Here is a 25,155-nt window from a genome sequence, read left to right as displayed (position 1 = left end):
GTTCTCAATAGTCCTCTGATGATGTTACCTAACTTACCTTTACTGCTGTTCTTCTGGCCACTTGCTGTAGCTCAGAGAACACGTTACTGTGAGAGGAAGACACATTGAAAACTGCAACCTCTCCCTGCCGGAGCGTGGATCCGTCATCTAATTGCGGTGGTTGCGTTCTGCCTCTCTGTCAGCGTCTCCAAGATTAGCTCGGATGGGTCAGCAGGGGTGCACTGATAAACTTAGATTGCATTTTACTTCTGCTCGTGTGATCATTAGAGGAAGGAAAAAGTATTTGAACAGCTTCCTCTGATTTCCTGATTTGTGATATCCCAGGCAGTGAGCCGTTCATCCATGACACAGCTCGATGATTGTGGACACATCTCAAAGAGCAGATGCTCAAAGAGATGCGTCTGTCAAAATAATGCTAATCTTCAGCACAGAAATCACAAACACATAGCCGGTTTATTTGCTGGAGAGATATTTGTTGACAACCTCTGTGAATGCTGACATCATGCACCCCCTCCCCTTCCCCCTCCCTGTCCAGAGATACAAGTCTTTCAACCCCGGTCCTGTTTGATCCAATGGAAATAAGAAACAGCGTGTTGTATCCAGGCAACAAGTTCGTTGCCAGGTGACAGATGCAGAGGTCCTGAGACCAGAGACTGTGTGCAACAATTCCACATGAATAAGACAAGGCAGAACATCAGTCACCTCCTGCAACTCACACATTTCTTTGATACTCCTGCTTTGATCGCCTTTACCATTAATGCAAACAATACATATCTGTTTGCCACTGTATGAACAGTCCCTCTACCCGGGTGGTAACAAACTCTATAAATCCTGCTCATGAGCACACAAAGTGACAGCAAAACTCAATTGCAGGAAATAGACCCACGCACCTTTTCGCAAACCTTTATCAGCTTGCCTAATTGCCCCATGGAATCATGATGTACACGCTGACAGTTTATCAGAGAAGACGTATCCACCAGCAAATATGAAAACAGCCATAAGTGGTGGGATTATCAAACATGTTTCTGCCACAATGCTGGGCCTTTCATGTGGCAGCCATTAGCAGAGATAATGATCATTTCCGAGGCGCTTCAGCTGACAAATCCACCGCCACCATTAAAGGCTTTCATTCTCCCCCGGAGCTGTGTGGGGCGACTGTATACTTTTACTTTGAGTCAGATGCAGCTGCTTTAGCGGGGTGCATTGGTTTACTGTGGTTTGTTTAGCTCAAGTCAGATTTGTAAAGCCAATATTGGATGATAAATAGTATGCCAGGGTACTGTTCCCAGACATTAAAGCTGCACTAATCAATAGGATCACATAAGTATGTGTAATGTCGAAAGGTGTACCTTGTAGTGAGGAAACTGGGTTGCACCAGCTATGTGTAAGTTCTAGAGGCTCAGTAACTACTAGTCTGTTTATAACTAAATCAGCTACAAACAACTAGTTTGAACAAAAAGTCCTAACAAAGGCAAGTGGTTATCAACAATGAGCCACTTGGCATCGTAGCACAGTAAGCTTCATCAATATTGAAATACTATATCAATAAATGTTGTCTGTATTCGATTACTGTGTTGCAAAATGGTTGCTGTTTCACTATTGGTGAGTATCATTCGGTGACATTTTATGATCTACACTACCTTAGGAAATCTATTAGTTTAGAGTGAAGTTATAACTTATCTCCGTGGTGCAGCCGCTTTTATTTTAGTAACGCATAAATCACACCTTAGTTATAATTTACACACACACACACACACACACACATATATATATGAAGTTAAAAAAAGTTAAAGTTTGAACTCACACAGCTGCTGCAACAGGCTGCTGAGAATTATCACCTGACACTGCACCTTTCATCATCCACTGTATGCCAGCTGCCCAGCAGCAAAGAAAAGAGTTTAACATTTACTGTAGCAGGCTAAGTTGGTTGAGATCGAGACAGAGCTAAAAGGTCGCCAGAAACACAACTCCAAATGAATGCTGATGTTGCTCTGTATCATCCGGATGTGTAAATAGGCAACTGTTTGCTTTTCCATAACTGTATGAGGCGATAATATGTCAGATGCTGTGTTTACAGCTTGTTCCTTTGCTCCTAAGTGGCCAAAGAAATCTGTTGATTTACCCTTAAATATTATTAAATTATTATTATTATTATTTATTTTAATTTAGGTGCTAAGCTACCATAACCTACTGTCTTTCGGTCAGTGCACATACAAATACAATTTAACTTACATGAAGAATAAAGTTACCAGAGCAAATGAATAAATATTTACCTTGGTTTACACGGAGGCGTTCTTACAGTGAAATTCATTTGGAAATCAACAGTTGCATATTAAGTCAGTACAACTTACTAAAAATCACATTTTTTATTTTCCTGTAATTAGTTTATGCAATGAAACTATTAGGAAATAACAAGACCTGTAAACTAAAGTGTAATAATTCTTCCTGATATAAAGTCTTATGAGCTAATGGACTAAATGGCGGTTTTTAAACTTCAGACCTCTCTAAATGAAACAATGAACAGGGAACATGTTTCAGAATGCCCTCAAGGACAAAACATTCATCTAGTATTTGACTCCTTGCTTTGTCAGAGAACACTGTTCATACAACCATAACTAGACCTTTGCTGCCACCCACTTGTTCTGTCTGGTACATGCAAGAATAAACACATTTAAAAAAAGGGGGACAATAAGCAAGACTGTGCAATTCTACCATTAAACAAGATAAGATTGGTAAAGTTCAACACAGCTGATTAGTGTGACTGGAAATGTATCAAAGACTATTAAGAATTAATGAATTTGATCAGTACAGATGTGTGTTTGAGATGTGGACCAGAATCATAATCGCTTATTATTGTGTTTATTGCCAAGTAGGTTTTCACATAATTGGCCTTGAAGAGGAAAGTCTTGTCCTGTCTGTCTATAGTACATGAATACATGACTGCAACCAGTTTACCTTCAAAATAAGAATTATGTTTAGTATTAAAAGGTCAATTAACCCTAACTACAAATAAAACAGATTTCCTCACTTACCTCAAAGACCTCTAGCTGCCCACTTTTGCATCAATCCATGTGCCAGTTACAAAACACAATCCACAGTCTTCATAGGGACTATTTCTTCAGTGTGATAATGCAGTGTAACCAGAACATTGTCTGATGTACTTTGCATTACCATCTGCTGCCACCGATGTTATATTATACCGCTATCTATTTTAGGATCAGTCTGTGGATAGATAGCATTCTCATTTAAATGCAGTACAACTGCATGTGCTGCTATCTATCGACACTTTAAACCACGAACCCATCCCAATCTGTTAAGTGCTCTTCTTGTATTTCTTATGTAAGTTCATCATTCATCTTACTTACCTTAGGTTTCACTTTCATTGCTGGGTTTGTGTGTGTTTTTGATATTGTATATTGTATACAGCACATTCCATCACATCTGTCTTCTGGTATGCAGTACTTTTTCTAACATATATTATTCAACATTCTTTTGTATGATATCCTTTTATTTCCTTGTGTGGATCAATACTTTCTCTGAAATGATGTGTCCGCCATCTAGTGGACAAAGTTCTGCACCACAACAGCTGTCCAAACTAATGCATCTTCGGATATCAGGGACTGAATCTGTATAACAATGCTAAAAAATTAATTTTAGCCTTGAATAGTATTTTTCTTATAGTAGCCAGCATTGAAAAAGCCCAGTGTGCTAACCAGTTAGTGTTCATGTCATTTTTGCCAGTCACATTTATTTATATTCCAGATAGTCACAAAGTAATTGAATAAATCCAGATCTCCTTATCTCATAATGAAAATTTAATTAGAACAAAGAAAGTTACTATCAACAAGAGTGAAAATCAACAAGAGTGCCTCACTGTTATTCCAATATGCTGCAACAACGTGGGTACATTTTTGATCATTTTGATTGAACTCTACAGATCCATGCATTTACCCAACAAAACTATATTTTAATGAACATAAGCTCTCTTTTTTTCCTAAGGTAAAACAAACAAACAAAAAAGGACACTCAGGTGTGATTCTGTACTCAGTAGAGACAGTGCTTATACAGTGTTTTAAGTGTTTGGATTTAATTTCAATACAAAATGTCCCATCCTGTTCAAACCTCCCAGTGTTCCGACAGCAGGCGGTCCTCAGAAGACCTCCAGGTCTGCAGAGTTGTACACCACCGCTGTCTCCTCAATGCCTACAGCAGCTTCCTCCTGACCCTCCTCTTCCTCCTCTTCTGCAGCCTCCTCCAGTGACTCCAAGGCCTCATTGGTATCACTGGCGAAAGTCTCCCTGGAGACATCGTCGTGCTCCTGCAGGTTTAGCGTGCCGATGGCCTGCTTCATCTTCTTGGCCACCATGTGCCGCCTCCTCTTCTGGGCGGCCTTCTTGCACTTGTACTCCTTCTGGTGCTCCTCCAAGAATATCTTCCTGATCTGGGCCTTAGTGATGCTGGGTGTGTTCTTCAGCAGGTTGAGATACACGCCACCGGGTGTCCGTCGCCTGCTGCCGTCCATAGTGTACACGCCTCCGCTTTCCTCAAGCGTGGCAGTCTCTCCAAGCAGCTCTATGGCTTTTTTCTTCCCAATGACTTCAACAACACGCTCTATCAGGTCTTTTTTAGGCTCTTGCAGCCTGTGTGCTATCTCATCCGCCACCTTATCGTCAGAGTCGTCCTCTGTGATCTCATAGCGGCCCTTGATGTCCATCTCAGCCCTGGGCCCCAGTCTATCTTTAGCCGGCCTCTTCCTCTTTGCATCACCTCCTGCCCTCTCCTCAGATTCCCTGCCCTTCATGTACTCCTCCAGCTGGGCGTCCAGCATGCTCACTTCTCCATCATCCTTCTGCTTCTCCATCTCCCTCTCCTTGTCCATTATCTTACGGGCCAGGACAAAGTTATAAGTCTCCACATTTCTGCTGGACATGCTAACTTCACCTTCCATGCCAAATATGCCCAGCTCTGCAGCTATGGCATCCTGGCATTGCTCCTGAACCACAGAGCCCCAGATGTTATTAACCTTGCGGCCTCCCTGTGCACCGGGGCCGGGCATGCGGGTCGGCGCTGCCCGGGTGGTGTAGGCAGGCGGCTGGGGAGCGTTGGTCACTTTCTGGCGCTTTCGGCGCCAAACAGCCGCCTCCTCGTCCGACGAGTCCTGCTCACTGTCGCTGGACTCCACCGTCCCACCGGCGCTGCGGTAGGCGGCGGCAGAGGGCTGGGCAGCGGCTCTCTGCTGGAAGGACTGGCCGCCAAAAGCTGGAGGAACCTGGGGTCGAGCTGGTGCTGCTGCGGCGGCGGCGGTTCCCATCTCAGTATCCGAGCCGGACCCGGAGAGCTCCCCATCCTCCAGATCACCGACCATTAGATCTCCGCTATCCGCCATTTCTGTCTGGAAGCCACACCAAAGATAATGGCTGCTGACTGCTGACTGCTGACTGCTGCTCTAATGCATCAGATAAAGTTGTGGCCACTCATTAGCAAGCAGCTAGCTAACTCTACACCATTAGCAGCTAACAATACACAGAAGTTAATAATAAACCCGGAAGAGAATCAAACTACTCTGTTAAAAGAGAAATACCTTCAAATGTCCGACACAGCAGCCGACTCTCGGATCTACATCAAACAGTGCTGTAGCCCTGCGTGGCTCTTGAACTCACTGCGAGCTGCTGAGATGAGGCTGTCAGTCAGTACAGAGACTTGAAGAAAATTCGCGCTGGGCCAAAGCAACACTTCCGCCTTCCAACTGTCAGGCCCTTTCAGAGTAAACGTGCAAGAAAGAAATAAGTAGAAAAGTCACTTTAATATAATATATAATACTGAGCAAAGCAAACCTAAACACCAACAAATAAGTACATCTTATATGATCCAAAAGGTTGTAAACACAGGTCTTGACTCAAACGAAGACTGCTGATTAATTCATTTTATAAATGATGAAACAGTTCACTGCGCACTTGCTTTCAGATATATATATATATTAAAGTAATTTCAATGTAAAGCAAAATGTTGTTTTCATTGCCACTGCATTTATGAAAGACAAAAGACACTAAGACAATATTAGTAGAAAACAGATGCCTTAGTTAAATTTGTATATTGTCATAGTCAACGTTAATGGAAAATCTTGTATTGTTTTTAAGAACATGCAGAATTGTGAGACTAAAACAAAATGTGCAAGGGGAATTAAACAATATATACTCCATTAGCTATCTATGGCTACACCAGCTTGTAAAATGTACATACACCCCCTTAGATCGTTTTCATCTAGATGTTATTCCTTTTCTTTCCACTTTTGTTATTATAATGACTTTTGTAGGAGTACTTTAAATCTATTTTTACTGTTTTTTATAAACCCAAAGTCTTCTGGCTTTTATTCTCCTAATAAAGAGCGGATGTTTCGTATAGTTGCGTAATTGAAAACTGCACATGCGCCGTGTGACAGAAACAACATGGCGGCGTCCTTACAGCGCCTCACATTTGGAGGAAGATATCTGCTACAGAAACATTTACTGAAGACAAATTCTTTGAGCCGGGTAAGAACAATGTGTTTACACTCATGTTTGTGCTGTAAGACAGTTGTGTGTGCGCAGTGTAACGGAGCAGAAGCCCTCCGTACGGCCTGACAGGCTCACTGTTTGCTAACGGCTACTCCAATGAGTTGTTAAAGTAATGTTTGATGTTTGTCCTGTCTGCACTCAAACATTTTAATGTACGGTTTAATGTAGTTCACTTCACCTCACCAATGCTGGCAGGAGGCTCGCGACAGCTGACGTCACTGTCCTAAATTAGCAGTGTCATCATGACTGGCTGTTAATTCCTCTGTCTGTCTGTCTGTCTGTCTGTCCGTCTGTCTGCAGCTCACAGCGGGACCACGCAGACTGTTGGCTACCCAGGCTGCTCAGCAGGTGGCTCTAAATGTTCCTGAAACCAAGGTGACCACGTTAGAAAACGGACTGCGGGTGGCCTCTGAGGACGCCGGGCTCACCACCTGCACAGTGAGTTCACACACACACACACACACACACACACACACACACACACTCTCTCAGTCTCACTCGCTGTTTATTTGGTCCGGCTACTTTGTTGTATATACAGTAATAATAATTCAGGAAAGTACAAATGCAAGAATAAAATCAAATGCCATTTTGTCACAGTATTTAGTGTTTGCGTCTCATAATTCAAAATATTGTACATAGAAACTTAAAGGTTATATATGAAACTCACTGCTGCTAGATGTCACACTAAAGCATCTCAGACTAAAACAGTGGGTGCTACCAGACTCTACTGACAAAACCAGTCATTTTACTTAAATAATAGTAAACTTCAGACTTAACAGAAACAAAATAAAACTGTCTCTGTTGTCTTTCCAACATTCACTAACGCTGGTTTGGTTGAATTAAACGCTTATGTCAGAGTAAGACGAGAAAATGTGAATGAAACGGTCTGTTATGGCTGCCATGTGACAAGCTGATCCTTGGGAACAAATGCGCCTGTCAAAGTACGTTTCACTGACAGGCTCAGATTGTTATTCTGAGGGACAAAATATTGCAGTAAAGGTATTTGTGTGACAGCAGTAGCGTGGCAGCAGAGTGTGTTAATGTGTGGATATTCATTACTTCCAGGTCGGCCTGTGGATAGACGCTGGCAGTCGCTACGAGAATGAGAGAAATAATGGCACAGCACATTTCCTGGAACATATGGCATTTAAGGTGAGATGGTACCAGTCTGGCAAAGTTGTTACTTCTGCTAACTGGACTTACTGGGTTGTCTTCTGATGCTGGGGTTCCCAAACTTTACCATCCTAAGGCCCCCCAGATAGCATTAGCTTATGGCTGGGCCCCCCCTTTTGCAAGATGCATTTAAAACTAATTTACAATACAATGTACAAGGATTTGTATATATATATATATATATATATTATATATATATAAATAATATAAAAATATAATATGCATAGATGCATATAAAACTATTATTTATAATACATATGTACAAAAGGATTTTGGTATGGAGATATATATATATATATATATATATATATATATATATATGATACACATAATTATAGGGTAATTGTGCAATTGTATTTTGTAATTTTTTATAGAACGTTCCAGCCTGACTGCTGGTGTAACCGGTTAGTTTCTAGCGTTGTCTGCGTTTTGATGAAGAGGCCCAGACCAGGATATTTTTGGAGGCGATCTCCGTTTATTCTGACAAAGGTGTAAATAACAACAATATCCTCCGGTCAATTGTTATCAACGTGTGCTCCGACACAAATTTAAATGACAGAAATATGTTAGTGTACTACACAATAAGTTTAAGCTGGCAGGTGAACTTATAAGTGTAGTTTAACAGAGGCTAAAACACAGACATTTCTGTGACCACAGTGTCGCTCACCTCTCCCAAGGAGTACAACAGCAAAAGCGTGAGACACATTTATAGGGGGGGACCCACGAAAAGTGAATGTCAGGTACAGGAACCACTGAGTCTCAAACGTTCCACACATTGACTCAGAAGGCCGGACATGTCAGGTTATAACTATTAAAACAGATTTTGTGTAATTATAATACTACATATTACTGCTGTTTAATTGACTCTGTTACACTGGCTTTGAAAACTGTTCTGTTTCTTATTGGCACATATGTAACAAGAAAAAACATGTTAGCAAAGTGGAACACGGTGGAATTGTTCAGGGTGACATCATGCAAAAAGAACTGCATACATGTAATATTGAGGGAAAAGAAACAACATGGTATGTGTTGTCTTCAGTAATGTAAAACACATCCTGAGGTTTGTTCAACCCTGTGTATGTGTGTGACAGGGCACCAGGAAGCGCTCCCAGCTGGATCTGGAGTTGGAGATCGAGAACATGGGGGCTCACCTGAACGCCTACACGTCCCGAGAGCAGACTGTGTATTACGCCAAAGCTTTCTCTAAAGACCTTCCACGAGGTGCAGTACAGCAGAGGAGGAATGTTTGTGTAGAGGTTACCATAAGGATGATTCAATTGATAAAGACAGGAGGATACATATTATTTTATTGTATTTAATTACATATTCGATTACATAATCATAGAGCGAGGGCTTCTTTCTGGAGTCGGCATACACAGATGTTCAATCTTTTAGGGAGAGATCCACCATGGATGTTAGTAATTGACCAGATTGCAATACAGCCACAAGAGTAAGCAACACGTCTGCAAATCCTAAAATAAAAAAAAATTAAGTTATGTAATCTAAAGTGGAGTTGGTGTTTCCTGTATAATTATTGTTAAGAGAAACTGACAGCTAAGTACACCAAATTCAGTCTTATCCAAAAAGTAAAGTATAGCACAACACAAAATAACACCCTGCATGCACTGAACATCAGACTGATGTGCTGGAATAGTTTTTATTGTATGCTAATGAAATGGTTTCCTTCCTCCTAAGCTGTGGAGATCCTGGCTGACATCATCCAGAACAGCACTCTGGGTGAGGCAGAGATCGAGAGGGAGCGAGGGGTGATCCTCAGAGAGATGCAGGAAGTGGAGACCAATCTGCAGGAAGTGGTCTTTGATTACCTGCACGCTACAGCGTACCAGTCCACAGCTCTGGGCCGGACCATCCTGGGCCCCACAGAGAACATCAAGTAAGGCCAGATGTTCCTTTTTTAAACGATGTTTTCTGCAGGTGGTGCAGATGAAATCTGACACCAACAGACAGCTTGCACACACCTGATCACTGTGTTGTTGATGTGGGGGTCTCATGTGTTGCAGCTTTAATCAGACCTGCTTTAGAAGGGTTGTTCCGTCTTGCTATAAGTCATCTGTATTTGCTTGCAGGACGATCAACAGAGGAGACCTGGTGGAGTACATCACTACTCACTACAAAGGCCCCAGAATAGTGCTGGCTGCTGCTGGAGGTCAGAGCTGTTCTATATATAGGTTGATATGTTAGCTCCTGTTTTTCGACTGATTAAAGTACAGTTGACTTTACTGTTGATTCTGCATGAACCACATTCAAGTCATGACTTCATTCCAGTGTGAAATATGACGTTGAGGTCTTTTTGATCTTCATTCTGTGATGTGTTTCTGATCAGGAGTTTCACACAACGAGCTGATCGATTTGGCGAAGTATCATTTTGGAAAGCTTCCTGGCAGATATAAGGGTGAAGCCCCGGCACTTCCTCAATGCCACTTCACAGGAAGTGAGGTAAGGGTGCGAATACCACACCACACAGTTACTGTTTTAGTTTTCTTGTTTTTGTATTTATTTAGTTTGGTCATGTAAATTGTCTTTGTTTTTAATATTTTGGGGGGAATGTTATGCCTTTGTCAGATTAGTACAGAGAAGAAATGAGGGAGAGAGGGATGTTGACCAGGGACATGTAGGTTCATGGTCAGTCTCTTCACCGCTACAGACTAAAACCAGAGAAACTTTTTTCTTTTCTTTTTTAAAACAACTGAAAACAATTCATTGATTATTGAAATTCACAAGTTAGTGATTAATTCAATAGTTGACAACAGATTGACTAATTGTTGCAGCACTAATACATTAATGTTTATTTCAGAGGAAATCTATCTCATCTCAGTCTTGAACAACTGACAGTGGAGTGACAGTGACTGTGTTGTGCTTTCGCTTCAGATCCGCGTGCGTGACGACAAGATGCCTCTGGCTCACATCGCCATCGCAGTGGAGGCGGTTGGATGGTCCCACCCCGACACCATCCCTCTCATGGTCGCCAACACACTCATTGGAAACTGGGACCGCTCGTTTGGTGGAGGTGTGGTGAGTACTGCTACAGCTAATTCATTTAATTTAGATTTCTTACACCAAGCTGCACCAGACAACTTAAATACCCCAAATACTTATTCAGTGGTGTCCCATTGGTCTGCACTATGTTTTCTTTTTTGTAAAACTGGAATTCTTTAATAAGCAAACAAAGACAGTTCAGTGGTAAGCAGACACAACCCAGTAGTTTGTACATGCACAGGTTGTGTTTCCATCTTGTAACCCTACCCGTTTTGGATCTTTTGTGAACCCAGAATCTGTCCAGCAAACTGGCTCAGATGGCCTGTCAGGGAAACCTGTGCCACAGCTTCCAGTCCTTCAACACCTGCTACACAGACACAGGCCTGTGGGGGCTCTACATGGTGTGTGAGCCCGGCACCATCAACGACATGATGCACTTCACTCAGATGGAATGGTGAGTGCACACAGGACAGATGAGGTTTAAGTATAACGTTTAATGAGATCTGGTGGGCTGATGAGTCTTGTCGCTCCCTCTCAGGATGTCCCTGTGCACCAGTGTCACGGAGACCGAGGTGGCACGGGCCAAAAATCTGCTCAAGACCAACATGCTCCTGCATCTGGACGGTAAGGCTGCGTCACATCAGGCCGCTCAGAGAAACATAACGTAACGCTTTTTACTGACATCACCTCGTATACCTGCTGTCTCCAGGATCCACCCCGATCTGTGAGGACATCGGCAGACAGATGCTGTGCTACAGTCGCAGGATCCCTCTGCACGAGCTGGAGGCCAGAATTGATGTGAGTGGATACAGTGAAATCTGACCCATTAAGAACTTCTCTCTGATTTTGGGGCTTTTTGTAGGAACTGCTTTAGTTGATCAATTGTAATACATTTTAAAGGTTAATGGAAAATGTTGAAATTGTCTTTTTTCTGCCCTTCAACAGGCGATCGATGCTAACACCATTAAGGACGTGTGTACCAAATACATCTTCAGCAAGGCTCCTGCCATCGCAGCAGTTGGTATGTCACTGATTATTCAGTGTGGATTTAGAGAGACAGGCTGTACACTCTGTAGCAGGAACATGATGCTTTTAGGCTATTCCCACCCCAGAACAGCTTTAATCTATCCTGACCATAAGGTCCAACTATAGGCAGTTGTCTTAATACAATCAGTTACTGAAATTTAAATGGGCTTGTTACTTTGCACTGCACGTATGAAGTGTAACTACTCTTTACTTCCTCCTGGTGGTCAGGAGTATTAACTAGATAATTTATCTCAGTACAATAATAATTAATAATTAATAATAATAATAATGGCTGTGTGAGAAAAATAAGAGAATTGAAGCAGACATTTAGAAGTTACTACTTTTATATTCAGTACTTGGTAAAGTAATTCAAATAATTGAGATCACTAGATATTAAAATAATGTAACTTTGCCAATACTGATGACATAAGTGTCATATCAAAGGAAATTCCCAATAAGTAGCAATATTTAATTTTGAGACCTCTTCCACCATGCAACAAACTGAGCTGCTGTAAGACAATATTTGGACTTGCATCGTGGCCAGGAAGCTTAATGTGTACCACTGTATTCACCAAAAATATATAAAGGAAAATGATTTGTTCAATGTTTCGTTGTTGCAGCATGGTCAATAATTTGATTTGATTTAGTTGTGTAAAATTGTGTGTTTGGGGAGAAATATGTAGTTTCTAGGATATCAGTGTTATTATAAACAACTGATGACCTTTGTTCTGTAGTGCAAACACAGCTGTTACCAATTAAACTAATTAGGGGTTGCTGCTACTGTCCCTGTTGACTCACTGGCAACACCTGTGTTTACCCTACTATGGCTGCTGGGAAAAGGTCTATACAGGTTTAATGAAAATAACCCAACTTGTTTTTGTCTCAGGTCCCATTGAACAGCTGCCAGACTACAACCAGATCCAGAGTGGGATGTTCTGGATGAGAACCTGAACAGACCAGCTTTGGGCTCACATTACCCATCAACTGTACAGCATATAAACAAACAGTATTTAAGTCTGTAGCATTTTTCCTCCTTTAATTTTTATTATAAAATAAAGACCAACACAATAATGTTAAAATAACAGATACTATTCTTTGTGGTTCTTGTCATTTTTTACTCTTGCCTGCCACTTGCTCCTGTGCAGCCTTCTTGGCTTTAACCATCTCCACCAGCTCCTGCCAGAGACACACAGAACAGTCTGTCAGTAAACCAGTAATACTGAGCAAGCAATGGGAGAGTTGGAGAACAGATTATATTTTCATCAATTATACACAAACGTATCTATTCGGTAACTGCTTTTATCCATATTATTATCCAGTGACAATGTGCCACAAAATCAACCAATTAGAGAACTGCTAAAGGTCAATTCTGATTGGCTGTCGTGTCTCTCAGATTACTATATCTAGAGTGAATTTGTTCTTTCGTCTTCTTATAAAGCATTGTGATTAGACATCAGAATTTACCTTAAGCAGTTCTCTGCTAGAGTTAGTGAGAGGGAATATGAGTAGAAGGGGGGGGGGGGGGGCATTATTGCACATTAATATGGATAATAGTTAACATGCAAATACGTTTAGTGAGTAGAGAATAGATTTCTACAGGCTCCTTACACTGCAGTAGCTTTAGCTAGCCGTACCCAAGGAGCAGACGGGCTCATGATCTTACCTTGTACCTCTTCATACAGTCTTTCTTGCTTCGTCCCGGGACAGCAGCAGCAATCTTCTCCCAGCGCTCAGGGGTGCTGACTGGGTAGGTCTTCAGGGCTTGTTCCAGAAGTTTCTGTTCCTCTGTGGTCCAGGCGGCAGCGTTGCCATCGCTACCAGAGGCTGTAGGACGACACACAGCGGGTCACTGTGGCTCATTGTCACACATTTCCACACATTATCACTCACAGCATCAGATACACTCACCATCAAATCTCTCTGAGGGCATGGCATTGTCTATGGAGGGCGCTACTGCACTGTGTTCCTTCTTAAACTTCTCAAAGGCTTTTCTGTTGATCTCATCTTTCTGTAGTGGATCTGTGGAGATGAGTTCAACAGGACTGATCAGAACATTTTAGTTGATTCAAACTGATTTTATATATGTATTTATATAAAGTCTATCACTGAGTTATCTGTTGACTTGCATGAGGAAAACTACTTCAAAAGGTGAGATCTTAAATATCTCAACGTTTTCTATGTTCATTTAAACCAGGTCTGTTAGTAAACACACTGAATACGTAAATAGTGTTTTCTTCATAAGCAAGCTCACCTAGCCGTTGTAGATTCTTGGCTTTGTTGATGACATCTTTGGCGTTCCTCTTCATGCCACTGGTGGAGTGTAGGTTCATATAGTTGGCAATAACTTCCCATCTAAAAGAGACAAAAAATACTTTTAACTTTGGTGTTATGCAGTAGAATTAACAAGAGCTTCTAGTCCTTCCTGAAGTAATATTTCCAAATAACAATACTGGGTTACACCACGGGACAAAGTGAAGTAGTAAAGGAGCAGGAATGAAACAAGAAGAATACAAAACTGACAAAAATCCTGTTTTACTCAAACAAAACAAGCAAGCAACATGTTGCTGCTGACACTTCACCGCTCACATTTTACTAACGCTGTATGCAAGTAAGGATAGTCTTACGCTTCAAGCAAGTGTGAACCTATCATGACATCACCCATTGGTTTGAAGTTTGGCATTATGGTTGTCGCCATGTCGGTTATTCAGAGCCAGCGGAGGTGACATACTGCGAGCTGAGCTGCTCTCAATAAATAAATAAATAAATAAATAAATAGGCAAAGCAGTAACAGATTGTTGTTTGAGCTGGACGGATTCACTGAGAGAGTGACCTGTCAATCACAAGGTAGCCACGCCCTAAAAGCATACCCTGATTTATGGCCTATTTTACTCTGAATGGGACCATCGTTTACTAAATGAACATCATAATGTTTGGAAGAAGACTTGAAAGTAGCGATTGAGACCATAAACTCATCAGGAAACTGTGTGTTATTCCAGATAAAGAAATAATGGTAAAACAATTGAAAACTATCGTGTGTGTTTTCTCTCTAACCTGGCATTGGTTCCAGCGGGGAACAGGTTGACAGCTTTGATGAGCAGCTGGAGGTCGTCCTCGTTCCAGCCCTTCCCCCCGCCTCCTCCTCCTCCTCCGCTGGCCTGGTCGGCGCTGCGGGCCGCCTGCCTCGCCTGGACCTCTGCCTCCCTCTCCCTCTGCAGCTGGGCGTTCACCTCCTGCACCTGAGGGGAGGAACGCCAACATGTTTGTACACTTGTGAGGACTATACGTACGTCGACTGAAGGGTCTCGTGGTGGTCTTTCTACCTGCTTCTCCACTGCTGCCTTACTGTCGTCTTTTGAGCCCGAGGCCAGGATTTCATTCAGGGACTGCAGACTGGATACAGACAAAAAACATAAAATACTCTTACACATTTCCTCAGGGCTCCATTTCCTCAAAGTGTTGTAAGGTTGGAATGATCTTAGCTTATATTTTGCTTTGAAAGCATTCAAATTCATTGCTGACTGTACCTTGTCAGCTCCAGTCGATCACAGAGCTTCTCCACTTCTTCCATCATTTTCACACTGTCAGCTTCATTGTCACCAAAGTAATTCCAGTTCTGTGGAGTGGAACAATGTGGAGACAGACAACATTAACTAAAGCACTAGACTGCACCTCTCTTCAGAAATACTAGAGGATTGATAAGTAATGAGTCATATGAGAACGAACCTTGCAGGTAGTCCTGAGTTTCTGCCTCTCCTTCTTGATGGCCTTCTTCTGGATCTCTTTCTCTTTCTTGGCCTGCTGAGCTACCTGCTTGGCCTCCTCTTCCTCCTTCTCCTTCACCAGACGAGCTGCCTCCAGCTCCGCCTGCCGGGCCTGTAAAGCACACCGAAAACTGACTGGTGAACGTTTGCCAAAGAAACAACATACATTTAGCAGGTTAGAGCTCTGTTCCTGGTGTCCCTGTTATTCTACTGCCTACTCTGGGACCAGTTCAAATGCTGAAGAACTGTGCTACGTTGTGCTATGATGGCGGTGTTCAATTATTATTATCATTACTATTATTATATTTAAGTGTAAATGTGGCTTTGCGTTGGTCTCAGGCCCAACTGGGCTTCTGTGGTTTGGTTTTGGACTCCCACAGATTGTTTTAGGCTTTGGTCAGGGCTGATTTTTTGGGCCTGATCAAAGCTCTAAGCTGTTTAAGGAAATTGCTGAGCCATTCTTAAAAATGACTATACATTAGAAAGAAAGGGGAGGACGATGACAAAGTGAATGGACACGTGACACTGGCAGGTGTTAGGTTTAGAATGAGATAGGGCAGCAACTAACGATTATTTTTGTCATCAATTAATCATTTTCTTGATTAGTTGTTTTGGTCCATACTTTCAGGAAATGGAGAAAAATGTTTTTCACAGTTTCCTAAAGCTCAAGATAACGTCTTCAAATGTCTTGTTTTGTCCACAACCCAAAGAGCTTCAGTTTATAGAGGACTAAAATAAGCAGACAATATTCACATTTGAGAAGCTGATATCAGTTTACAACTCACTCCTGAATCCAATAATGGTTGCAGCTTTAGATATGAGACTTACTCTCTCTTTCTCCTCCTGCTCTCTCCTCTTGGCGTCGGCCTTAGCCTTCTTCTCAGACTCCTTCCTGGCTTTTTCTTCCTCTTTGAATTTCTTTATTCTAGGGTCACAGCTGTAGGCGGTGTCTGCGGGGAAGCAATAGAACTCATCAGTCTCACTGTTGTTCAGCTTTCCTGGCTCATGCACCATATTACAGACCATTTTCCATACACGGATAGAGATTTTTACTAAATACGTAAGAGCCTAATGTTGCTTTCTGGTATTCTGATTTGTTCCATCAATGCTGTAGCGTGCCGGCTCTGAGACTGTACCAACTAGTGTTCGTATTCTGTTCATCTCCTCCTTCTTCCTCTGAGCTCTGGAGGCTCGATTCTGCTTTTCAATCCATCTCCTCTCGTCTCGACTGCAAGGGAGAGTTAGAACACGCCGGTCAGAGACTGCAGTTATAGACAGATGTGTTTCAGTACAATAATGGACTGCTGTCACACACACACTAGCTTACCATTCAGCCTTTTCCTTTTCCTCTTCATCCAAGTACGAGAATTCCCTCCATGAATCAAAGTTGTACCTTTAACAGAAATCGACATACAAGTTAAAAACACTCTCTCCGCTCTAACCTGTGTCTTTGATCAATCACTAACATTTCTCTGATCAGATTAACATTTCAAAAACCTCATCCACTTACCAAAAAGAGTAAAAATTATCGACTTCTTCAAAAGAGGACTCCATGGTTCCAAGTTTGGGCACGTGCTTTTTGGAAGACCATCTGGCGTTTCTCTCGAAAACGGCAGCAAACACCTCGAAGAAGTTCTCTTTGCCTTCGCCCTTTGAAGGCACAGCGTTGTCGAAGGTAGGGTCTACACTGTCAAAGGCTCTCCTCTTCACCGGGTCCGACAGGATTTCTATAGCTGAGGGTCAGACAGAGAGACGGTGAGACCAGGAGCCTCCAGAATGAACCTCAGTGCTGGGAACCATCAGAAGCAGTGTTACAGACCTTTAGTTATACAGGTGAAGTAGTCATTGTCTCCCTCTACAATCTGCTCTCCTGCAGCTTTCCTCTTGTCAGGATGGTGCTTCAACACGATCGCTTTGTCTGTTGAGAAGCAGCAGAGAATAAGTTATTCCACTAAAGTAGAGAAATGACCCATGAGAACAGGCAGAAGACGAAGAAGAAGAATACTTACGGGCAGCTTTGATCTGCTTCTGTGTGGCTCTGTACCGCAAGTGTATGAGCCCGAGGACAGCATAGTGATCTTGATTCTGACAGACAAGGAAGGAGTTCAAACGAATGTTGCACTCATTGATTATATTTTGAGCAACATGATAAACATTCCGATCCAATATCACAACTAAATGATAAGTTAAAAACCAGAATGGAAGGAGTAAAATATGCATGTATCACTCATTAACAGCCTCTCGGTGGAGGGCTGCAACTAGCGACTCCCATTACGACTACACTTGTTACAAATTGAGCCAGCTTCATTAAGCTGATTTATGTTTTGCTACTGCGGAAATAATGAGTAAATGAATCCATTAAAGAGGAAACAAATTTCTCTTCCTGTGACATAATTCTGTGATTAAGGCCGATACCTTCCAGTCTTTGGGGTCAAGAGTTCGGAGCATCGGGTACTCCTCCAGCTGAAACTCCTCATCCTCCAACTCCTCCTCCGACTCCTCTTCCTCCTCCAGCTCCTGGAAGGAGGTAGATGTGCTCCTGTTCCTCCTTTTCACATAGGCCTCGAACCATCGACCCACAGGCTCCACCCGCACCTGCACAGAGGCTGCAGAAAAGAGGCGGAGAGGGGTCGCCTTTCTGCCTTTTTTTTTTTTTTTTTTTTACAAAAACACACAAAGATCCTCAAGTCTGTAAAGATTTGTGACAGAGATATGTACTGAGTAGGACATTTTACAGTCTAAAAAGAAAACTCCTCCGTAGGGGTGTAACAATACCCACAATTAACCATACTGAACTCACAAGATGATTTTCTTATGATTTTTAACTTAATGAGGTTGAAGACATATTATTTATTAATATTATTGTTTCAGGAAGAGCTGCAGCACCTCTGATTTTAAACAGGATTATGTTGAAAGAGCAGAGTCAAAACTGGATCTCAGCTGTTTAAAAAGAGCGTCACGATTCATTTTTCATCTGACCAATTTTAATCTTCACATATTTGTATCGCAATATATATCGTCACATTCCTACTCGTCAGAACTCTCTGGTGTACAGACTAATGGTAACACTGTCCCTAGATGATCTCAGACGCATTTTTTCCCTAGAGCCATCATATCGGCTGATAATATACATCCCGATAAGCTATCAACCATGCCGGTGCATCAGTCGGGCTCTATGCAAAACACGCTGGTTTGGCACTGTCAGCTGTAGCAGACTCCTGTACAAAGTAATTTAATAACACTGGAAGCCAGTTCCATATTCGAGTACTCGCAAAAATATAATCAATGTAAGAATAGGGTCCAAAATGAACACCTAGGTGAAAACGTGAATGGGGTTAGGGTTATCCTATGTTTCTGACCTGCACAGACTGTAGAGATTAGCCAACAGATCCACAAACATAGGATGTTGCAATAATTTCAATAATTTGGCAGCTTACAAAAAAGCTATAAGAAAATCTATTGCTACATAATGCTTTCATATTTGTGTAAATTGCCCGATAATGGAAAACAAGTGCAATTTGAGTGCAACGACTGAGTGCCATGTGACTGAAAATGCTGAACATCATCCACAGATCTATCATTTGTGCTCAGAGAAAAATGTGAGCACTCTATATACATTGGACGACGCTCAAACTGAGTACTCACGCCCATCCCCAACTCTGATACAAACTCTTTTCTTAGTTGCAAGACTCTAACTACAGTGACACACACACCAGAGTCCTCCTTTAGTCTTTGGTTGTTTGTTCATCTACCCACATGATGCTCAAAGCAGCCTGTCCAGAGACCTGTGTGCTTCCAAATACAGTACTTACAAGACAAACGTTCAAAAGGTAAGCCAGTGAATTGTCATGCTTTGTCTAGATTTTATGAGACACACGTAGGCTACGTTCAAACTTACATTATTTTTAGAATGTGGCCCATATCAGATTCCAGTATGAACAGGTTACAAATGTCTATCTAGAGCAATATGAAGTTATGAGGTCACACTGCAAGTGGCCCTAGTTGTAATCCAAAAGATCAGATTCTGTATGATTTGAGCTGATCACACTGTCAGGAAACAATCTGATCTGAGTCACATATGAGCAAAAAAAAAAAAAAGAGCTCAGACTTGGGTAACTCTGACCTGCAGTCTAAACACAGCCTTTGTGACATTTGCTCTTGAATGGTATACGGCTATATTAAAAAATGTTCTTACTTTAAAACTTTAAAGACTTTGACCACCACAAATAAATGCCACTGAGCTGCAGTGACATGTATGTGTGGTGGCAACAGTCAATACTGCCAATCCCCCACAAACTGCACTTAAACTACCAGGATCAAAGGCCACCCATTCCGGTAACAGTGGGGTTTTACTCTGGGTTGTACCTTTAAGCCTTTCCTTTAAAAGAAGGAACTACAGCTATTTTTGTCCTCACTGAAAATGGTGACAGGTCAGACTATCTGAAGGTACAACAGGTGTCCAGACATTATGTAACAGCCCGGTAATGAATGTCGGACACGCATAGGCAGAAAAGTGAGTGGCATGTTAAACAAGTGAAAGTGTGTTCAACATCAAGAGCTGCCAACCAGCGAGAGTTGAGCTAATAAATCACCGCAGCAAGTGCAGCCATGAGTGGGCAGCAGCTCGCTAACATTACACAACACAGGAAATAACAACCCTGTTGGAGTAAACCGAGAAACAACACACACATATATACATATATATACACATATATATGAAGAATAAACAGACTCTTTCGAGCTCTACATGAGCTCATATTAGCCTAGTCCTCGCTGTCTGCTTTTTTTCCGCTGCATGCTAACGAGTGGTCTTCATTAAACACTGGTAGCTCCGTTAGCTGCCTCCCCGTGGCCCGCTCGTGCAGCGCTTACCGGCAGCGGTAGTGAAGACAACCGTTTCTTCTCCGTCCAGCGCTTCTAACAACATCGTGGCAGAAATGGCGAAACGAACATTCAGGTGCCGAAATGATCAAGTGAAAGCTTCCTAAAGTGCAGAAGTCTGTGGCCCGCTCATTCACACACACCACATGGGCCTCCTTCTCCAAGTGCCAATCCAAAAACGAGCTCCGCTGTGACGCCGTTAACCACTCCGTGTTACACATCCGCACTATGGTTCCGCACTTCCGAAATAAGCGTTTTATTGAGCAGCGACTTTTCGTTGATTATTAATTGGAAATTCTCAACATTTAACTAATATTTAAAATGAAAAATTATAATTATTAGAGCATTATTTATGTATCAAAGATATTTTGTATTGGTGGTACGTCCTCAATATAATTCCGAGCGGTATTTCCGGTGCCTGGCGCGCAGCGGCGGAAACTCAAAGCTGCTGTGTAATGGTGCAGCTCGGTCGCAGAGGCAGCGCAGTGTTTCAGTGACAAAGTGTTTAATACCAGATTTAAAATGCCGGATTACTTGGGAGACGACCAGAGGAAGACTAAAGAAGAGGAAAAGGATGACGCACCCATCAGATGTAAACACTATATTTTAGTAAAAACTAAATTCAACTGTTAGAAAACAGTCAATGGTCTCGCTAAAGGGGACGTCGGCGTTAGCCACCAAGCTAACGTTAGCGTTGCTCGTTAAACAGATTTTTTATGTATCATAGGTTGTGATAACTGTCGGGGTTTGGTAAAGGTTCCGTTTAAAATGTTTGCAGTGAAAGCGGTTGCTATGAAATGTGTAACCATGATGACATAAGCTAACTGCTACATCGCTCAGCTCGACAACAATGCTAGCGGCCCACTGGCAGACTGCACACTCATTCATGTTGTTTTCATCCTCACAGCTTTGGATGAAGGGGACATCGCCCTGCTCAAAACATACGTAAGTGTGGCCACAGCTCGCTCCAGTAGAGCTCTACCTGTGAGAGTGTTCACATTCACATTGTTACATTGTTGTTAGTTTAAAGTTGTTCTAACGTGGTGCTTGCTGTTTGTCGGCAGGGTCAAAGCACGTACTCCAGACAGATCAAACAAGTGGAAGATGACATCCAGCAGCTGCTCAAAAAGATCAACGAGCTGACAGGTGAGTGATGGAAGCGTTAATATAAGGCCGTGTGTTGCCTCAGTGTCCCCCCCCTGTAACTCACTGGCTGGAGATTGTTCTGACCGGATGCTGCTCGTGTGTTTTGGCTCTGACAGGCATTAAGGAGTCAGACACAGGCCTGGCTCCACCAGCACTCTGGGATCTGGCTGCTGACAAACAGACGCTGCAGAGTGAACAGCCCCTGCAGGTGGCAAGGTAAAGCCAACTGGATGATGGTTAAAAAAAATCAATCTGTGTTTTTGCTTTTTGTGCAATATTCAATGTGAATATTGAAAAGCACTGTGCTTTTGCAAGTACTTAATCTTTCTACAAATAAAGTGTTTTTTAGATTCCCATTCCTTCTTTAAGTTGCAGTATAAGATGGTGTCAGAGTTAACGATTTATCTTTCCTTCTGCATTTAAAAACTGAAAACTTACTTTATTATCCATCCTCTGTCAAAATAATAGTATAAATGATCCGCCTCACACACCTCAAAGCAGTGTTTTACCATGTTCCTCTCCAGTACCAAATACATATTTCTTTTCATGTTTGAATTTGTGCAGTAGTCCCATACATTTCTCTTTCTGCGTATGATTCCAACAGATGCACAAAGATCATCAACGCAGACTCCGAGGACCCTAAGTACATTATCAATGTCAAACAGTTTGCTAAGTTTGTGGTGGACCTGAGCGACCAGGTGGCTCCGACTGACATTGAGGAGGGCATGAGAGTCGGGTGAGGCAGAAGTATTATTTGAATGTCTCCAATTATTCTTTAAAAGTCACGTTTATGTCTAACATCTAGTGAAACGGCTAAATGTAGCTTCTCCTCTGTTCTTGCAGTGTGGACAGGAACAAGTATCAGATCCACATTCCTCTGCCTCCTAAGATTGACCCGACAGTCACCATGATGCAGGTATGAGAACCGTATGTTGTTAAGAAATGTCTGACTTCTTTTACATTATTCCAATTCATTTTATGAGAAACAACAGTTGACTTCTATCTTAGATGGAAGATTGTAGTTTTGGCTCCTGCAGTTTACAAAATAAGCAGCAACACTCTGTTCTCGTCCTGTAGGTGGAGGAGAAGCCGGACGTGACCTACAGTGATGTTGGTGGATGTAAGGAGCAGATTGAGAAGCTGAGAGAAGTGGTCGAGACCCCCTGCTCCACGTGAGTGTCACTTCCTAGTCACAGCATTGACCCAGACTCAGATGAACAGGTACCAAGGACGAATACTCTGCCTCCATCCTGACTGATCTTCCTGTTTTTTGTGCTCTGCTCTCCAGCCTGAGAGGTTTGTCAATCTGGGTATCGAGCCACCAAAAGGTGTGCTGCTGTTCGGGCCACCCGGCACAGGAAAGACCCTGTGCGCCCGCGCTGTGGCCAACAGGACAGATGCCTGCTTCATCAGAGTCATCGGCTCTGAACTGGTGCAGAAGTACGTGGGAGAGGTGAGTGTGAGAGCAGTTGAAGCACACACTGGGCAAAGAATAGCAGCTGTATAGAGTCCTGATGAATATGAACATTCATGTTGCAGGGGGCCAGGATGGTGCGTGAACTGTTCGAGATGGCGAGGACTAAGAAGGCTTGTCTGATCTTCTTTGATGAGATTGATGCTATTGGAGGTAAGGTTTTCTGTAGTATGTTTGTGTTATGATCCTTCAGGGTAACATCAAGAGATCTGAAACTCACAAAACAGTGCCATATCTGTAATTTAAGTACAAAATGCATCTTAAAATTACCCACAAATTAAAATTATAATTTATATAATTTTAAACCAGTTTGGTGCAACATTCCTTCTGTATGTACATTTTTTTTTGTCTTTTGTCTTTTGTCCTCATGAAATACTGAATGTTATATTCTCAGAGGAGTGTAAAGAAGCTAAAATAAATATATAATGCAGTCTTCCACTTTAACATGAACCCTGTTGTCTGTGAACCTGCCAGGTGCTCGTTTCGATGACGGTGCTGGTGGAGACAACGAGGTCCAGAGAACCATGCTGGAGCTCATCAACCAGCTGGACGGCTTCGACCCTCGAGGCAATATCAAAGTGCTCATGGCCACCAACAGACCGGACACCCTGGACCCGGCCCTGATGAGACCCGGACGTCTGGACAGGAAGATCGAGTTCAGCCTGCCCGACCTGGAGGTGACAAGACATACTCTCAGAGAGCGACCATAAGACTATACTACATGATTAGTCATGAAATAGTATCCTTTTTTGTCTAGCTATTTCTAGCTGTGTTTAAGTCTCACCTCTGTATTCTTCTGTATTTCAGGGTCGCACACACATCTTTAAGATTCACGCCCGCTCTATGAGTGTGGAGAGAGACATTCGTTTCGAGCTGCTGGCTCGCCTCTGCCCCAACAGCACCGGTAAGACTGACACACAGCATTCCCTCATTCTGTAATTTGTCCTTTAAAGCAGTGGTTCCCAACCTTTTTCCTTAATTCTATCCTTCAGTTAACTGTGAACAGTTGAAGTCAGTAACTGAAAGATGTTTGTGTAAAACAATGATTTTCATTAAATTTGAGCAGATTATTTTCTGTTTAGGAAAACTTTTATACAATTCTGTCAAAAATACACAATAAATAAATAAATAAATAATAAATATAAAATGTCCCTGATACTTGGCCATTGTTCTATTAAACAGTATACTTTACATTTACTTTCCTTCACAAAAGTGAACCAAATGCAAAGATATAGGCCTACTTGTATATTTCCAAGGTTTTCAACATGTCTTAAAATCCAAAAGGCCTCAAAGTTTTTTTTATTCTTCTCAGTGGCTCCTTATGCTGCTGTGGAGTATTGACTCCTGTGAACAATTACAAGTTTGCCTTCAATTATTTGTTCACGAGTGTAGTACTGATATGTGACCACAAGGGTGCACTCTATCAACATTTTGCTGTCCAATCCAAACTATGTCTGCATATTTAGAGATTGAATTATTATTTGAATTTATTTTGATTATATATTTGAATTTTACAGTTAAGCCAAAAGGATTAAAAGTTCCTTTTATGGGTTGATGAAATTCTCATTCTTCTGTGCATTTGTCACAAAGCTGAACCTGAACTGTCATGGAAAGGGTTTCATAGAAACATGGCTTTCACAGGACACAGACAATGAGTCAGGAAATCTTTGGTTTATTTTACTTCATCAAGCTGATGAAGCTCAGCACTTGTACATTAAAAGCTTTTTTTTTTTAAACGGTCTCTTATCACAAAACTGCCATAGAAACATCTCACCCCAAAAATCTCATTAACCAGTGTATAGCAACATGAGTGATTGAACCTCCACGCAGTATTTCCTGTTCGTCCTGTAAGCAGAATTTGATGTGTTTCCTGCCAGGCGCTGAGATCCGCAGCGTGTGCACGGAGGCGGGCATGTTCGCCATCAGAGCTCGCAGGAAGATTGCCACAGAGAAGGATTTCCTGGAGGCCGTTAACAAGGTCATCAAGTCCTACGCCAAGTTCAGCGCCACCCCCAGATACATGACCTACAACTAAGAGTGTGTGAGAGTGTCCACTTTGGCTTTTTACTGTCAAACGGAGTCAAAAAAATATTGTCCTTTTTGTTGTCATTCTTGTTCACTTAAAAATAAAGTTTATTCCAGA

General features: G+C 42.1%; 4 protein-coding genes across 5 annotated transcripts; 2 read left to right on the top strand and 2 right to left on the bottom strand.

The window, feature by feature from the left end:
* Positions 1-3,797: 3,797 nt before the first annotated feature.
* On the bottom strand, positions 3,798-5,732 carry phax (phosphorylated adaptor for RNA export). 2 transcript variants are annotated; one of them, XM_051391922.1, is made up of 2 exons: positions 5,582-5,732; positions 3,798-5,392 (listed from the first exon to the last, which is right to left on the bottom strand). In XM_051391922.1, exon 2 carries the CDS (start codon positions 5,384-5,386, stop codon positions 4,151-4,153), a length of 1,236 nt encoding a protein of 411 aa, XP_051247882.1. In that variant the 5' UTR covers positions 5,387-5,392; positions 5,582-5,732; the 3' UTR covers positions 3,798-4,150. The 2 variants fall into 2 exon arrangements, with proteins under 2 accessions (XP_051247882.1, XP_051247881.1); XM_051391921.1 differs by having other exon boundaries at positions 3,798-5,446; positions 5,582-5,730.
* A 665-nt stretch (positions 5,733-6,397) lies between these two features.
* pmpcb (peptidase, mitochondrial processing subunit beta) lies at positions 6,398-12,841 on the top strand. The gene is made up of 13 exons (XM_051391919.1): positions 6,398-6,530; positions 6,855-6,992; positions 7,620-7,706; positions 8,819-8,948; positions 9,423-9,621; positions 9,815-9,894; positions 10,072-10,184; positions 10,617-10,760; positions 11,018-11,178; positions 11,263-11,348; positions 11,434-11,522; positions 11,670-11,745; positions 12,637-12,841. The coding sequence occupies exons 1-13, from the start codon at positions 6,447-6,449 to the stop codon at positions 12,699-12,701; spliced, it is 1,452 nt and encodes a 483-aa protein (XP_051247879.1). The 5' UTR covers positions 6,398-6,446; the 3' UTR covers positions 12,702-12,841.
* dnajc2 (DnaJ (Hsp40) homolog, subfamily C, member 2) lies at positions 12,760-20,586 on the bottom strand. Its single transcript, XM_051391918.1, has 16 exons — positions 20,384-20,586; positions 17,927-18,117; positions 17,521-17,596; positions 17,331-17,429; positions 17,022-17,244; positions 16,839-16,904; positions 16,648-16,739; positions 16,340-16,461; positions 15,474-15,623; positions 15,275-15,363; positions 15,071-15,140; positions 14,802-14,986; positions 14,002-14,102; positions 13,659-13,769; positions 13,414-13,574; positions 12,760-12,926 (listed from the first exon to the last, which is right to left on the bottom strand). The coding sequence occupies exons 1-16, from the start codon at positions 20,436-20,438 to the stop codon at positions 12,858-12,860; spliced, it is 1,860 nt and encodes a 619-aa protein (XP_051247878.1). The 5' UTR covers positions 20,439-20,586; the 3' UTR covers positions 12,760-12,857.
* Positions 20,587-20,817: 231 nt separating this feature from the next.
* On the top strand, positions 20,818-25,155 carry psmc2 (proteasome 26S subunit, ATPase 2). The gene is given in 12 exon segments (XM_051391923.1): positions 20,818-20,984; positions 21,300-21,337; positions 21,457-21,538; positions 21,655-21,754; positions 22,143-22,274; positions 22,382-22,454; positions 22,616-22,714; positions 22,827-22,991; positions 23,078-23,165; positions 23,487-23,689; positions 23,820-23,916; positions 24,890-25,155. Coding segments are annotated over 12 exon segments (1,305 nt in total). The 5' UTR covers positions 20,818-20,914; the 3' UTR covers positions 25,048-25,155.

Source organism: Dicentrarchus labrax, unplaced genomic scaffold (genome assembly GCF_905237075.1).
Source record: "Dicentrarchus labrax unplaced genomic scaffold, dlabrax2021, whole genome shotgun sequence".
NCBI lineage: Eukaryota > Metazoa > Chordata > Actinopteri > Moronidae > Dicentrarchus > Dicentrarchus labrax.
Note: the sequence above shows the minus strand (reverse complement) of the source record. Positions and strands in the feature narration are given on the sequence as shown.

Bases quoted from the DNA above. Each gene is read 5' to 3' on its own strand.
- dnajc2 (XM_051391918.1), bottom strand. From the start codon at position 20,438: ATGTTGTTAGAAGCGCTGGACGGAGAAGAAACGGTTGTCTTCACTACC. The intron at 16,740-16,838 runs GTAAGCTAGTGT...TCTCCCTTGCAG, and splicing joins GAAAAGGAAAAGGCTGAATG to TCGAGACGAGAGGAGATGGA. The intron at 13,770-14,001 runs GTGAGCTTGCTT...TCATCTCCACAG, and splicing joins CAAGAATCTACAACGGCTAG to ATCCACTACAGAAAGATGAG.
- pmpcb (XM_051391919.1), top strand. From the start codon at position 6,447: ATGGCGGCGTCCTTACAGCGCCTCACATTTGGAGGAAGATATCTGCTA. The intron at 7,707-8,818 runs GTGAGATGGTAC...TGTGTGTGACAG, and splicing joins TGGAACATATGGCATTTAAG to GGCACCAGGAAGCGCTCCCA. The intron at 8,949-9,422 runs GTGCAGTACAGC...CTTCCTCCTAAG, and splicing joins CTCTAAAGACCTTCCACGAG to CTGTGGAGATCCTGGCTGAC.
- phax (XM_051391922.1), bottom strand. From the start codon at position 5,386: ATGGCGGATAGCGGAGATCTAATGGTCGGTGATCTGGAGGATGGGGAG.